This window comes from Asterias amurensis, chromosome 12 (assembly GCF_032118995.1).
Source record: "Asterias amurensis chromosome 12, ASM3211899v1".
Classification (NCBI taxonomy): Eukaryota; Metazoa; Echinodermata; class Asteroidea; order Forcipulatida; family Asteriidae; genus Asterias; species Asterias amurensis.
The window spans coordinates 14811791-14827793 of record NC_092659.1 but is presented as its reverse complement, the minus strand read 5'-3'; the positions used below and the strand labels follow the sequence as shown (position 1 = coordinate 14827793).

Below are 16003 nucleotides of genomic sequence, written 5' to 3'. Positions count from 1 at the left end.
AGACCCTTAAGAATCTTGAAGACCCATTTATTTACAAAGCACCGTTTTCACGGTTTACAAGGTTCTGCAGCGCAATGTGCAACCAACACTTCCAGAAATCACTTGAGAAAAACCCCTGACAAGTGTAACTGGGTACTTTTACGTGTAGGACTGCAAAGACTAGGTTTGTCGTTCTCCATGAAGTTTTGTGATACACTACTGAGTAGGCCCCACAACTCTAACAACACCCACCTCATGACGTCAATCCTCAATTTGACACTGGGCTCAAAATTAAGGACACTGGACACTGTTGGTAAATGTCGAAGACCAGTCTTCTCACTTGGTGTATCTCAACAAATGCATAAAACAACAAACCTGTGAAAATTTTTACTCAATTGGTCGAAGAAGTTTGTGAGATAATTATGAAAGAAAAAACACCCTTGTCACACGAAGTTGTGTGCTTTCAGATGCTTGATTTCGAGACCTCAAAATCTAATTATGAAGTCTCGAAATCAAATTTGTGGAAAACTACTTCTTTCTCGAAAAACTACATCACTTCAGAGGGAGCCGATTCTCACAATGTTTTATACTATCAACAGCTCCCATTACTCGTTACCAAGTAATGTTTTATGCTGATAATTATTTTGAGTAATTACCAATAGTGTCCACTGCCTAACCGATTGGCCACTACACACACCTCTTGACACCAAAATTAGCGCTTAAAACATCAAGGGAATCTTACCGAGACGTACTCCTTGTTCAGCCCGCTGATTCTCCCGATCTCCGCCTTGACTCTATTGATCCAGTCTTTGTCACTGATGGCAGCACTCTTGAACTCCTGAGTACCGATGATATAGATGTCATGAGGTACGGCGGCGAGGCTTGGGTCTCTGGTCTTCCCATCACCCTGGCACAGCAACCAGGAGCTGATGCTACTTGGTGGCATTGCGGCTCCTAGAAGGGTTTCAAATGTAGAAGGCAAGCAGTTCATTTCGTTTCATTTCATTTCATCAACATCACATTTCATATGGGCCACAGGACGAATTGGATGTGATTTACAAACGGTAATTTAAAGTAAATAGAGTTGGTATGGCGGCAAGGCCCGGGTCTCCAGTTTTTCCATCACCCTGGCACAGCAACCAGGAGCTGATGCTACTAGGTGGCATTGCGGCTCCTACAGGTATTGCAAATGTAGAAGGCAAGCAGTTCATTTCGTTTCACTTCTTTTCATTTCATTTCATCAACGTCACATTTCATGGGCCACAGGCCGAATAGGATGTGCTAAGTTGAGTTAGCAGCAGAAGTTTTCACTGCTAACTTTTTGAATTAGCAGCGAAGTTGCTCATGTTTTGCTTTCACGTTATCGAAAACTTTGCTGTTAGCTCGCAGCGAAGTCACACTATCTTGTGAAGGTATCCGTCACACTCTCAAAAAGCACCATCCCTGAGGCAAAAAGGAGGCAGACCATTGGAAGAAACAACGTAGCTGTTCTTTTTGCATAAAAGCATGCGCGTGACCTTGGCAAACTTGGCAGCTTTTAGCATTATGCAAGGAGGTCTATACACAACGGGGAACACGCCTTCAACCTTCGTGTGTGCACCATATCCAGTATTTTGGGAGTCAAATCTTTTGTGCACGATTGTGCATGATTTTGAAGCACCCATTGGCAGCCAGGATAGGCACATGTGAGTGCGCTCAAATTGTCAAAGGGGTCTTTAGTTACCGAGTTTTGGTGGCCTTACTCGGATAATCTGGAGTGAAACTTTCCAGTCATGTTTGGTTAAAAAATATGAATGCTCATTTAGAATACATACCCATGTTCCATGTGCCGATAAACACCGAAATCTGATCCACTTCGCTACTGGTGGAGTGCAGCACTTTCATGTACTGAATGAGTTGGCAAAACGTCTCCCTTTTCTGTGGAATAATCACATTTTAATGAATAAGGGCAAAACTGAAAGTCCTGCTAAGCGTGTATCATTGCTGAGCACAAAACGGGTTTTGCTTATATAGCAGTATCATTAACATGGCATTACATACAATCCCTTCTCTGCCAGTACAGCACGCACAAATTGAAGTGGGATTTGAAACTTGTGTATGGTGGAGATAATCTGAATAAAGTTTTGAAAAAAAAAATGACTATGTAAGGTTTAGCATAACACTATGATCTCGCTTTGAGTGGTGGTTCTGTGAAGAACAAGGCCCAAATTCATGGATCTCCTAACTGTAAGCAAAGATTTTGGCACTTACATGTACATTTTGTACATCAAGGGTCTCAGCAAATAGACACTGTATTCAGAGCTACAACTTTCCTATGCGAATTTTATTGTATCTTTCTTTATAATTTGGACTATAAATAATAAGCATTATATTGACAAAATAAACAATATATGGACCATACATGTATTTAAATCATGTTTGAATTAATGGTTTGGGCATGGAATTAACTATTCTTTCTTCCTTTGGTCACTGCTGTACTTCTTCCAAAGCAAATTTGATGACTTAAAGACAATGGACACTATTGGTAAATGTCAAAGACCAGTCTTCTCACTTGGTATATCTCAACATAGGCACAAAATAACAAACCTGTGAAAATTTGAGCTTGATTGGTCGTCGGAGTTACGAGATAACTATGAAAGAAAAAACACCCTTGTCATAAGAAGTTGTGTGCTTTCGGATGCTTGATTTCAAGACCTCAAATTCAAAACTTGAGGTATCGAAATCAAATTCATGGAAAATTACTTCTTACTCTAAACCTACGTCACTTCAGAGGGAGTTGTTTCTCACAATGTTTCATACCATCAACCTCTCCCCATTACTCATTACCAAGTGAAGTTGTTTGCTGATAGTTATTTTGAGTAATTACCAATAGTGTCCACTGCCTTTAAGTAGATTTTGAGAAAATCCTGACATTGGGAACAAAATCTGAGAATCACAAGCCTGTGTTAAGACAAACCTTGGCATCTTCAAAGTTGAACTCTTTCTTCTTCCCGTTGGAAAAGCGAATCATCAGCTTCAGATTGTTGACCCTGGACTTGACTAGCTGTACAACTAAAAGTAGAATGTGTTCTTAAGTTATTTACTTAGCATTTGATTTATTTGACGACAGCTCACAGCAGATCAAGCACTAATAAGACCAAATAAACAAAAATACTAGTTGATCGTCCCCGCCCGCATCTTTTTTTGGGGCTCTTGTTTTTGTAACTTTTTATTATTTTTAGATTTTTGTTTTTTTAATCCATCTTTTCAAAAGGACTGGCCTAGAAGCTTTTCCCGAATCTAACGTGATGCTCTCGAACACTTGTAACCGTCTGTTTCATAAAACAATATTAGTGAATGCCTACCAGCAAATCTTTTTAGTGTTATCCGACCCTGTTAGTGTTAGTGTTAGTGTTAACACAGGTCCTCATGCAACTAATAATGGTATAAAATCAATTTTGGGTTGATTCAAACTGAAGAATTGGTGGCCTGTTTAGTGACTTGAAATACTAGGCGGCCATCTTGAAAACAAAATAGTAAATCGTTCATAATAAGGCCCTCATCCTCAACTGGTATTTTTTTTTTATTTGGCCTCACAGAAAGAACACGAAAGAAAAAGAACTTTTCAGTTTTTACACGGGAGGAAAACCCCAAATGTGGGAAAACCCGCAGTCAGGTAGGGACTGAAAACCCAAGCCACCTGCATCTGTTTATCTTTAAGAAAGCAAAGAACCGGTGCTTATAGAAGCAAGACATTTTGCAGTCAATACATCATGTATTTCACAGGTTGGCAGGGACTTTTTGCTTGTGGGCGTGCACATGTGACGGAACTAGGCATTATTTGCTTAAAGCCATTGGACACTTTCGGTAAACAGTATTGCCCAAGTCCCACACATCGTGTATCACAACTTATATATAAAATAACAAACCTGTGAAAATTTAGGCTCAATCGGTCATCGGAGTCTGAAGAAAATAACGGGAAAACTCACTATTGTTTCCACACAGTTCGCCGTGTCAAGACATGTGTTTAAAATAAATCCGTAATTCTCGCTACCGAGCTGATACTGTTTCAATGTTTTCTCAAAAAGTAAAGCATTTCATGGAATAATATTTCAAGAGAAGTCTTTCACCATTACCTTCTGTAAACCCTCTAAGTTATTTGTAAATCTGTGAACTTTTTTTGTTCTTTTCTGTACCGAAAGTGTATAATGGCTTTAAAAGCAGCTAGTACAGATCCTGCCGTGTACATGTACATGTATATTGTAAAATGGTGTTCACTGTTCAGATTTTGAGACAGTGCAGATGATGAAATTGAGACCAGGTCCGAGGTGGGATTCGAACCAGGTAATACCGCGGGAAGGTAAGTGAAAGAACCAACTAAGCCAACCTGATGCCCTGAAACATCACTGCAATATTACTTTAATTAATTTCCGTCACAATTTCCTTTCTTTAACTTTGATTCCTGATGCTCTAAAAGATAGCATTGCAATGCCTCAAATCCCATGTAATCACTTCCATTTAGTGTTTACATGTGCTTGAAACTAAGTAATATTTGAAGAAAACAAGCAGAGAGTATACTGAATTTTATTTTGCTTTTTACCCTAAAGCCCACTACTTCTCAGAGTCCTGTGAAAAGAAAAACTACTTTTCGTAATGGCGTTGTTCGAACCAAAGACCTTTGCCACTCTACAGCAGAGTATTCTGCTTGACAAGTGAAGTCCATATAAAATAACAATGGTTCTTTTAGTGTCAACACTTCTCCCAAAAGAGATTTATACATGGCTGTACAGTACCTGCAAGTTCACTAGTAATAGCTACTTCCTCAATTAGCTCATTTAAATGCAGACTATAAATATTTCTACTAAATTCCCAAAGTCATTGATTGATTTGCTATTTTATACTGGTAGTTGGCTTGTTATCATATCAACCTGACTCATCTATGTTTTCTAATTCGTATTGTTTGTTTGATTATTAGTCCCTTTGTCTACTTAGCATACATGCTTTCTGCTCTAGCGTTATATATACCTTGTTTAACCTTGGTTAAACCTGCTCTAGCGTTAACCATGTATGCCCTGTTTAACCATGGTTAAACCTGCTCTAGCGTTATATATACCTTGTTTAACCTTGGTTAAACCTGCTCTAGCGTTATATATACCTTGTTTAACCTTGGTTAAACCTGCTCTAGCGTTATACATGTATGCCCTGTTTAACCATGGTTAAACCTGCTCTAACGTTATATATACCTTGTTTAACCATGGTTAAACCTGCTCTAGCATTATATATCTTGTTTAACCTTGGTTAAACCTTTGTGTAGCTATCTACCGTAATAATAATAATTATAATAATGCATTTATAATGCGCCATCTATCTAGTGAACAAGACCCTATTCCGAGGCGCAGAACAAAAAACGATACATTTACAACAAAAAGAAATGTAGAACATAATAAAAAATTATACAATGAATAATCTACTGTCAAGACATGTAACGAGCTAAGTGTAAGAGGATTTAAATAAATGAGTTTTCAGCAAGTTTTTAAACAATGGAAGAGAACTACAGCATCTGATGTAATTGGGTAAAGCGTACCAAAGTTTAAAAGCACAAGGGGAAAAGGCACGATCGCCATACGATGAGGAAGTTCTAGGAATAGTTAGTATTTACTTATGCGTCTATTTAGTGCTGTTATCCTGTTTTGTTTTGTATTGTTGTAACAGGCACATCCGCCACAAGCCTCGGCTTTTAGGATGATGGCTCCATGTGAATGTGGAAATAAATGTTATATTGATTTGATTTGATTTGATTAAACAAGGACACAGATGTCACGACCAGGACCCAAACCCACACTCTGCTGAACAGGAACACCAGAGCTTAATGTGGGCAATGACACGCCACGCTACTGTTGTTATTTAAAGGAACATGTTGCCTTGGATTGGACAAGTTGGTCTCCGTTTGTTATAAAATGCATATGGTTGGAAAGATGTTTTAAAAGTAGAATACAATGATCCACACAAATTTGCCTCGAAATTGCGTGGTTTTCCCTTTACTTTGCGAACTAACATGGTCGGCCATTTATGGGAGTCAAAAATTTGACTCCCATAAATGGCCGACCGTGTTAGTCAACGAGGTAAAAAGAAAACAGTGCAATTTCGAGGCGTGTTTGTGTGGCTCATTATATTCTACTTTTACAACATCTTTTTAACCATATGCATTTCACACCAAATGGTTACAAACGCTTTTCAAAGACCAACTCGACTGATCCAAGGCAGTGTGTTCCTTTAACATTTGTTATATTTATGATGTACAAATGGAAATAAACAAATGGAAATAAACATGAACACACAAACTTCGACGAGGAATCATAAGGCCATGGTGAGGTCAAATCTCATCGATCTAATCTGTGGATTTTGTTTAGTTCAAGCCACTTCAATTGGTCTGGCAACACAATTATCAATCTGGCTTCGAACCTCTGGCTCAGAACCAAGTTTCTAGAGGTTCTCGACCAAAAGACTGATGCCTTTATTAGATGTGTAAATAAATTAGGTATTTCCTTATTTTAAAGCCATTATATACACTTTTGGTACAGAAAAAAAAAATCACAGATTTACAAATAACTTACAGGGTTTACAGAAGGTAATGGTGAAAGACTTCTCTTGAAATATTATTCCATGAAATGCTTTAATTTTTGAGAAAACACTAAAACAATATCAATTCTCGATGTCGAGAATTACGGATTTATTTTAAACACATGTCATGACACGACAAATCGTGCGGAAACAAGGGTGGGTTTTCCCGTTATTTTCTCCCGACTCTGATGACCGATTGAGCCTAAATTTTAGCAGGTTTGTTATTTTATATAGAAGTTGTGATACACGAAGTGTGGGCCTTGGACAAGACTGTTTACCGAAAGTGTCCCATGGCTTTAAAGTAAGTAATGAAACAATGCTACAGATCAAGCATTTTACAGCAGTAGGACCTGAACCCTTGATGTCAAAGAGAACTGGAGATGATTTGGGATCGAACAAAGAAAAATTTACTAGAGCAGGATTTGAACCCACGACTTCTGGATTAACGTGCCAGCACTCTACCATTAGGACCAACTGAGCTATCGAACCAATACATTACAATGTACGTTGGCGGTCTCGCTATTTTGTCAGTATCTTTGTTCGGGCACCATAGAAGCACTGGCACATAAATTGGGAGGTTGTTGGTTCAAATTCTACTCTGGTAAATTTTTCTCCTTCGGGCCAGAACAATTTAAAAGTTGCCCAGTCAGTTTCCTTTGTGGTTTAATACTTGATATCTGAAATAGAAAGTTACATTCCCTTTTAAGGTGATCCCCTGGCTGTCGCTTCCCAAGTTTTATTGTTATTTGGGTGTGATCACTGGCTACACAGCAGTTAGCAGTTGCATGGCTTCTGCGAAAAAAAATCATTGGATTTCCAATTGTCTTTCTGATGTTCTCATGATGTACTTTTTTTTTATTTTGATTGAAAGCAGCATCACGTTTGAAATATAATGGAATTTTATTAAGTTTATTTATCGTTAAAACTATGTTTACACGCCGACAATAAAGTTCTTACAATTCTAGCCTCCTTATTGAGCCCACATCTAACCATTCATGGGGAGACCGATCTTTCTCACATGCTGCCCCACGTCTATGGAACAAATTGCCTGCACTAGTTAAATCATCTGTTTCTTTAACACAATTTAAAAAACAACTTAAAACACATCTTTTTAAACAGGCAGTTTGAGTCAATAGTTTGTTTTTGCAATTTTCTGTTACCTTTTTGATGTTTTCTTAAATATTTGTATTGTATTCTTATCTATACCACATGTTCTAGATTTCTTCTCAACTTAGGCTTACGTTTTAATTTTTGTAATGGTATATTATTTTAATGTTATTGTTTGTATTTTAGCGCCATGAGCACTTTTTGTGGATTTGTGCACTTTATAATTCATTAATTTCATTATTTCTTATGAGTTCTACAGATGAATCTTTTATTAAATGTGTTGCCAAAATCGTCTTTTTATTATAAATTTAAAAGAAAAACATAATGTCTGATTACCTCTGTTGACTTTATTATTCTCCTGCCAAAGTATATTAAATTAATTCAGGTTTAAAATGTTGATGTAACCCTCCCCGGGATAAGGGGTGTGTTCCAATTTGGAATAAAAAAAACAAATGAAAAATGAATGAATTATTATTTTTTGTTATTATTAAGTTTCACTGAACACTACTTGTGTACACTACAATCCTACAAGGAACTCAATAGAATGTAACTCACTGTTTTCATGCTTGTATGGCGTCATTTCTTCCTTCATGTCCTTGCCACTGTGTTTCGTTATGGACATGTTACCATGGGAAGTGTCTACTGTTAACTTGACCTTGGTGTTCTTCAAGGCTCCCTCAACTTTGACCTGGTGAAGAGGAACAATTAAAAATGGTGATTGAATTACAAAAATACCCTAAACTTACAAGTAACAAAGTTTCTTCTCCTCCCCAAACAGACCCTCACAACCCTCCCCCAAAAACGTATAAATAAATAGGATTTGAAACTTGTCATGGTGGGAGTATAAATAGGTGAGGTTTGTCGTAGCCCCATGTGTTGGTTCAATCAAGCATTGTGTTTTTTTTCAGAACCAACAGTGTGTCGTGGCCAAGCGGTTAAGAGCACCGAATTCAAGCTCTGCTGATTCTGTTCAGCAGAGTGTGGGTTCGAATCCCGGTCGTGACACTTGTGTCCCTGAGCAAGACACTTAGCTATTATTGCTTCTCTCCACCCAGGGGCAAATGGGTACCTGTGAGGGCAGAGATGGTTCTTGTGATTGATTTAGCTGAGTAGCGCATTTGTTGCACAAGGCTGTATACTCCCCAGGGAGTTGAGATGGTTTAAGGACTGAATTAAGGCCCAGTGACCAGGGGTAATAATTTGAAGCGCTTTGAGCAAAGACACCCGTTCGGGAGTGAAACAGCGCTATATAAACTCAAAATATTAATATTATTATTAACACTACTCAAAAGAGATGTTACACACTAGTGCTACCGCAAACCTCACTCGATTATAATATCAAGAAATACACTTTAACAACAATAAGATCAAATTTAAACAACAATACACGTAGCAAACAGCAGCAGCAACGCCCAGCAAAAACAGCAATCGGAACAAAAATAACAGCAACAGCAAAAGGCAAAATCAACCAAACACCAGCAGTAATAGCAACAACAAATCAACAACAACAAACAGTACAAGCACCAACTGCAACCAAAACGTTTATAAACAAAAACAAAAAACAGAAACAACATAATTTACAGCAGCAATAGCAAGAGTATCAAATCATGCAGCAGGGCAACAACAAAATAAACAACATCAAATTTAGAGTGTCGTGGCCGAGTGGATAAGAGCATCAAGTTCTGATGCTAAGTCACCGGAGTGTGGGTTTGAATCCCGGTCTTGACACTTGTGTCCTTGAGCAAGATACTTTACTATACTTGCTTCTCTTCACCCAGGGGATAAATGGGTACCTGCGTGGGTATAGGTTGATATTGTGAATGAAAAAGCTTTTGGAGCGATATAAACTGTTGCCCAGGTTGTATACTCCCAAGGGAGCTGAGAAACAGTAAAAAGGAGATGTTATTGGCCCTATGACCAGGGCACTAATGTAAAGCGCATTGATACGGTTATTGTGAAATGCGCTATATAAGAATTGTTATTTAATTATTTATCAGCAGCAATAGCTAAATTAACAACATGAACAACAGCAGCAACAGCAGCAACCAGGGTATGTAGATACCTTTGGGAGAAGGGTCAACAGGTTTAACCCCTGGGGTTAGCTAGTAGACTGAGTGTTTTTGTTTGAGCAGGAAATTTGCATCAAGTGTCAAACAAACACCGAGTAGCATTGGGAATTCCCCAGAATATCCCCATGTGTTTAGGTTGTTGTTTGGGAATAGGTTGTATTATTCAAAGGGCATTTCTGATCTGCTTCCAGTTTACACTCCATCAAGGAATCTTCGATCAAGTTCCATGCTTCTCCTCATTGAACCCAAGTCTCGTCACTCATGGGGTGACAGGTCTATTTCTTCAGCCGCGTCACGCATCTGGAACTCTCTACCACTTAATCTTAGATCTTGTCTTTGTACCACAACATTCAAATCTCTTCTCAAAACTTATCTTATGACACAGGCTTTCAAGGACTAAACAATTGTCAGTGGGAAGTGTACAGGGAATGGTTTTTATGTAACATTAATTAAGAATGGGTGGCCCAAGCATTTTGGCTGGGATTGAACATTGTAGACCATACCCTTTAACAAAAAGTCCTATATACATGTACATAGGCGAAATGCCTATAAAATCCTATAGGATTTAAATAGGATTCCTATAGAATTCTTCAAGGTTTTTTGTCTTTTCTTTGATTCCTTTAAGATTCTTATAGGTTCTTTTGTAAAGGTTTTTAGTGGAAGGCATCTAACTCCACCATAAGGGCGAGCAGATCAACAAAATTATTTATGTTTAGATATGGGGCCATCATTGCTGAAGTGCAATCTGGGGGAAATCTGTGCTGGGTGGCACGGTGGTTTTTTGCGCAGAATGCTGGGCGAAAATTTGTAGGTCTTGGGCAGGCATGCCCAGCTGATGGGCTGAATGCTTTGTTTTTGAAAGGGCAAGGGCACCAAGGCATTTTCTCTTTGGCAAAGGGCACCCTATGAGGAAATTGTAAATTTCTACTGAAGCATTTCAAGGGCACCAAGGCAAGGGGCAAGGAGCAATGGAGGCAATCGCCTCCGTTGCCTCAGTGAAGTATCAGGCCTGCACCGCCCACCGTGGCTAGAACACTGGCTGACTGATCATGGATGACAAAAACGCTCTCACCTCAAAAGACGTCATAGACATAGTGGAATTACTTGGGAGTGACGGGGTCTTGATGGAGTCACTGCTGTCAGTATTTCCGCCTCCCATGTACATAGGAGATTCACAACAATCATCTGTGAGGTCGAGCTCCTCCTCTTGAATGGTTGACGGGATGGGGATTCGAACCTCGGTCTTGTGTAGTTCTTGGAATGTGGCTACAGCCTTGTGGAAGAGAAACAATACATCTGCATTGAAAAAAATCTACTTTTTTTCTTCGGACTACGGTCGGCAAGAAATTAGAAGGGATGGAATAATACTGACAAATGAATATTTGCAGCTCCAATTAAGAAAGTTTAACTCCCGATTGAAAGTGATTACAAGTTTTGACCTAAAAAGTTGGCAAATATTTTGTTCTGTACTTTTACAATGTCTTTTAGAAGAACAAAAATTCTTTTGTAAACATCACACTTTCAACGATTCCCCCTTTTTTTTTTTTTTTTTTTTTTTAAAGATTGATACACCATCAGAAATGACTTACAATGGCTTAGGCTAGAGGACTGCAAGTATTCTTCCAGTTAGCCAAGAGACACATTAACAGCCAAACAATGTCTGAAGTAACTGTTGTGGGATTTGAGGAATTGCATGTTGAGTTATAAATGCATACTAGTTTGGCGGTAACAATGTCAGTCAATTTCTTTCTCTACCCAGCACTTTTTCAACACCACAGAAAATGGTGTCTCAATGCATTTTCCTCTCTTTCCTTTAAAATTTAAAATCAACCAGTAAAATCTGATTATTTTTGTCTAAAAAATAAACAGCCCTAGTTGGGCATTCGAGAAAGACTCTGCTAGGGTTGAAACGTCAGGCCACTATAGTCAGCCTTATTGTTTAAATGCTGATATCCTGGTAAAGTTAGCAATTGTGTGTGTATAAGCTTTATGTTGGTTTAAATAGGGGCAAGGAAGCATGCAGGCTCAGCGTAGAGAGCAAACCATACAAGGGTGCAGATGAGCTGGTAGGAACTTCTGGATTTTGAGAACATGCTAGTCTCAGAACGTGCCAAGATGTTTCGTTTTTCTGGACTGTGATAAATCTTCTTTGAAGACAAAGTATACATTTGGTTTTTGGAAATGTTTGATTGTTTTAATCCTAGATGATGTATAGAGATGTATACATCCTAGTAGATGTATAGAATAAAACTAACATGTGAAAATTTTTCTTTCAAAAGGTGATCCCGTTTTTGATATAGCACCAAATTCTGGAATGGCTATGTCCACTCACATTAGTGCTGGGCGAATAGTGAAATTTTGTTATTCGGATACCGCTGACCAACTATCCGAAATTAACCGGATATTCGAATAGGTTTTTTTCGCCGCTAGAGGCGCTATAAAAAAAATAAAAATAAAAAAATATAATTTTTTTTTTTTTTGTCGCTAGAGGGCGCTGTTCGTTTGTGAATGAGATCTTCTGGGCGGATTGATATTAGTTTTAGACAGTGTCACTCGGTTCATTCATAAAAATGACCGGATCTAATTTAAAGATGGCGATTTGCTTTTTCTTTTGATCGTGGATGACTCTACGTGAAGGAAAACTTTTTTAATCTTTGAACAAATTACGTCAGAAATGTCATTGTTTTGACTCTTCACGGAGGTGAGCATAGTTAAATACTTAATTTATGCTGTTTTATGCTGTCTTAATAGAAGTTTCATTAGGATTCAGACAAAACATTCATGTCAGTTGTCGCCCGACGTCCGCGGATATTCGGATATTAAAGAATATCCGGTTACTTGGTTGTAATTACAGAACTATCCGGTTTATAAATAGCTATTCGTGCCCTATGCGGATATCCGGTTAAGAAAAAAAAGGCATTCGCGGTTACGGATAGGAAAACCTATTCGCCATTAACCGGATATTCGAATAATTCGCCCAGGCCTAACTCACATGACTCAAGAAGTATAACCCCCAATAGGAATACACAATCTGAGAAACATTACTGCAGTAACGCTTCTCAGATTCCAATTTGTGGACATAAAGACTGATATCCTTTTACATAACCAACACATAACTTAAAGTGAAATATTTCTCAAAATGCTTTGAACTTTCGAAAGCTGCTGTGGGCTTAAAACCAAAAGTTTTGATTGGCAGTAATTTTAAGAGTAATTGCCAAAAGATACCTTCCCTTTGAAAGAGTGGAACGCCCAGGTCAAAATTCCAGTTGAACTTAGTTAACGCGGGACAACTGGTTCAACTGGATAGTGATCAAACTCGTCCATTTTCCATATTAACCAACTGGTTTGGACTAGGTTTAACTGTGTTCAACTAGGTTAAAATTATAAACCAGTTGGTTTCTGTCCATTTTCCATATTAAACCAACTGGTTTTAACTGTGTTTAACTAGTTTATCAACTGGTTTCAACTAGTTCCAGTTAAACCCAGTTTAACTAGGTTCAACTGGAATTTTGACCTGGGCGGTCACCATTACTATAGAGGGAGGGAAAATGCGAAGTAACAGGAAAGTGCAAAGAGAGGGGGAAAATGCACAGAGAAGGGACAATGCGTTGGTGTGTTATTAAGTAAAATGCTGGCTGAGTGATTTAAAAAAAGGTGCACTGCCCCTTTGAAGTGTAATTCAAAGTGTAAGTGAGGTCAACCAGAGGTCAATCAGAGGTCGAGGGGTCAATCCGACAAGTTAATTGTTGTCTCACCTTGTTCTCTAATGTAGTAACCCTGGCCTGACATTCTCCCAACTTGCCGAATAATTGCTTCAAATCACTCCCCGCTCTGCTAGCCTTCATTCAAGAAGTGAAATAGAATCCCTTTAAAAAGGCTGAGTAAAATCACTCAAAACCTCCATGATGTAAAATACAATCGTATTCAATGCCAAGTGTGCTAGCCTTGATTCAAGATGCTAAAACACAATTACTTTTAAGGCCTAAATTGTTATAGTCTTTGCTTTACTATATGCAGGCATTTGATACAATCATAGGGGGAAAATGCTGCTAGCCTTGCATTCAAGATATGAAATTATAATCATTATAATAATACCAGAGTCATTATAGTGGGTGCGTTCGTTTAGCTTCCCTGGGTAGACCCCGGTCTGCCCCGTTCTAATAGCTTTGACGTCATTCCAAGGGCTCACCCGGGTCAGCCCCTGGTGCCCTGCTTGTGGAGTGGGTCACTTGTGGGTGACCCGAGGTGCATGGCATCACCACGAGAGTGCGGGTGTGATAGTCCGATTAGCTCTTGTCAGGGGCTCACCCGAGTGAGCACTGCGGGGTCGACCCAGGGAAGCTTATCGAACGCACCCACAGTAGTGCAGATAGGTATACCTCACCAGGTGTTTGAAAAAAGGGGAACATTTTTAAGACAGGTTTTTTGAAGTTTTGAATAATGAGACCAATTTATGAAGTGCTTTTTATACTTGGGTTTAAATCCGGCTATATGCACACTCAGCAGCAAATGCAAGAAACACCAGACAAATCTGGTAGTAATAGCTTATTGTAGGACTCTAAGTCCCATCTAAGGGACGAAACGATAATGCTTGCTTGCGGACACACGTGTCCAGCCATGTACCCAAACCCATACTCTGCTGATCAGAAACACCAGAGCTTGAGTTTGGTGTGGTTGACCTTTCAGCAAAGAAACACAGGGGAATCAAGAATTTGTTTCACACGAATGCAAGGACAAAAATCTTTCACTACAAACTGTTGACTCAGCAGCAATCTGTTTCACGCAGCATGCACAGAAGAAGAAAAAGAACAGAGTGCAAGATCACTTTTCAAAACTTAAAATCAGAGCGATGAAACCTAAGGGACTGGTATTACGCGATGGAAGTTTAAACAAAAAGTTTCATTTTTTTTTCACAATTTTTTTTTATCAATATAAACCACAAGGGAAACTGACTGGGTAAATTTTGAAATGATTTTTGGGGTTGAACAAAGAATTGACTAGAGTGGGATTCGGACCAACGACCTCCGGCACGTTATCCGGAGGTCGTTGGTTCGAATCCCACTCTAGTCAGTTCTTTGTTCAACCCCAAAAATCATAATTTTTTTTGTGAATTAAAAAGTTACATTCCTGCCGTGCCACTTCCCACATTGTACCATAAACTTGGGTGTGATCCCTAGCTATGCAGCAGTTTCAGGTTGAATGGTAGTCTTGAAGTCACGACAGTAATTGTTAAGCGCGGTGTAGTTACAGCACGGTGTAGCTACGAGGATGGTACACTCACCCTCGATCTCAGTATGTGTGTGTGTGAGTCAGTCGCCACGCGCTACCTACGACCGTTGCATGTGTACAATCGCACTGTGACTGTTGCATGAACGGCAGACAAATAGGCAGCGCCTAAGGACTTGTCATCAAGTCTAGTTGAATGGCTTCTAACTGGCACCACCGAAAAAAAACATTGACAAAATAGGGAGACTGCCAACATTAGGAGCAAGATAGCTCAGTTGGTAGAGCGCCAGCACCTTTCTTGAGGTCACAAGCTCAAATCCCACTCTAGTCGACTTTTCTTTGTTCAAACTAAAATGGAATTTACCCAGTCAGTTCCTCTTGTGATTAATTTCCTTAAAATTCTATTCAGAAAAATTGGACAGATTCCCAGCTCAGATCCCAATTAATCCCTCTATGCGCCCCCAAACAAACAAAGTTTAATACCTTAGCTGTTGAAACAAGAGAAGAAAGTTACTACTTTTACTGTTCAATTTGTCACATGTGCACAAATAACAATATTGGTAGGAACTTCAGCTAAAAAGTTTGGTTTGATATTTACTTTCATCTGTCACTGCTTTTGGTTTGGGGTTTCAATATTGTTGGTTTTCTTAATATTTAAATTAAATATTTCTGATAATGAAACCAAGGATGCTTCATCAGTGAACTGAATCACTGTAGCTCGCAAGCTTGAGGAAACCTGTACATAAGGGTGCTTGCGATGTGAACAACAAGCCCCAGGGTTAACCCCTACCCTTTTACGATAAGTGTTCAGTGTTCTTTAACATACACTACTATCCTTAATACACGGGACCTACAGCTTTATGTCCCATCTGAAGGACAAAGCAATTTTGGTAAAGCATCTTGCTTTAAAGGACAGGAGTCCCTTGACCGGGAGTCGAACCCATACTCTGCTCATAAGAAACACGTGAACTAGAGTTAAGTTCTCCTAAACGTTCGGCCCATCCCCTCACGTTTACTGGCTT

The 16003-nt window shown here is 39.0% G+C and overlaps 1 protein-coding gene across 1 annotated transcript in view; it reads right to left on the bottom strand.

Moving 5' to 3' along the window:
* The window catches only part of LOC139945207 (phosphatidylinositol 3,4,5-trisphosphate 5-phosphatase 1-like), a 50529-nt gene that overhangs the window by 16093 nt on the left and 18433 nt on the right, over window positions 1–16003 (bottom strand). Inside the window, exons 7-12 of the mRNA XM_071942501.1 lie at window positions 13511–13594; window positions 10828–11028; window positions 8242–8374; window positions 2936–3030; window positions 1794–1896; window positions 722–933 (exon numbers count right to left, since the gene is read on the bottom strand). Coding sequence (XP_071798602.1) covers window positions 722–933; window positions 1794–1896; window positions 2936–3030; window positions 8242–8374; window positions 10828–11028; window positions 13511–13594 — 828 coding nt within the window. The remainder of the gene's footprint in view (window positions 1–721; window positions 934–1793; window positions 1897–2935; window positions 3031–8241; window positions 8375–10827; window positions 11029–13510; window positions 13595–16003) is intronic.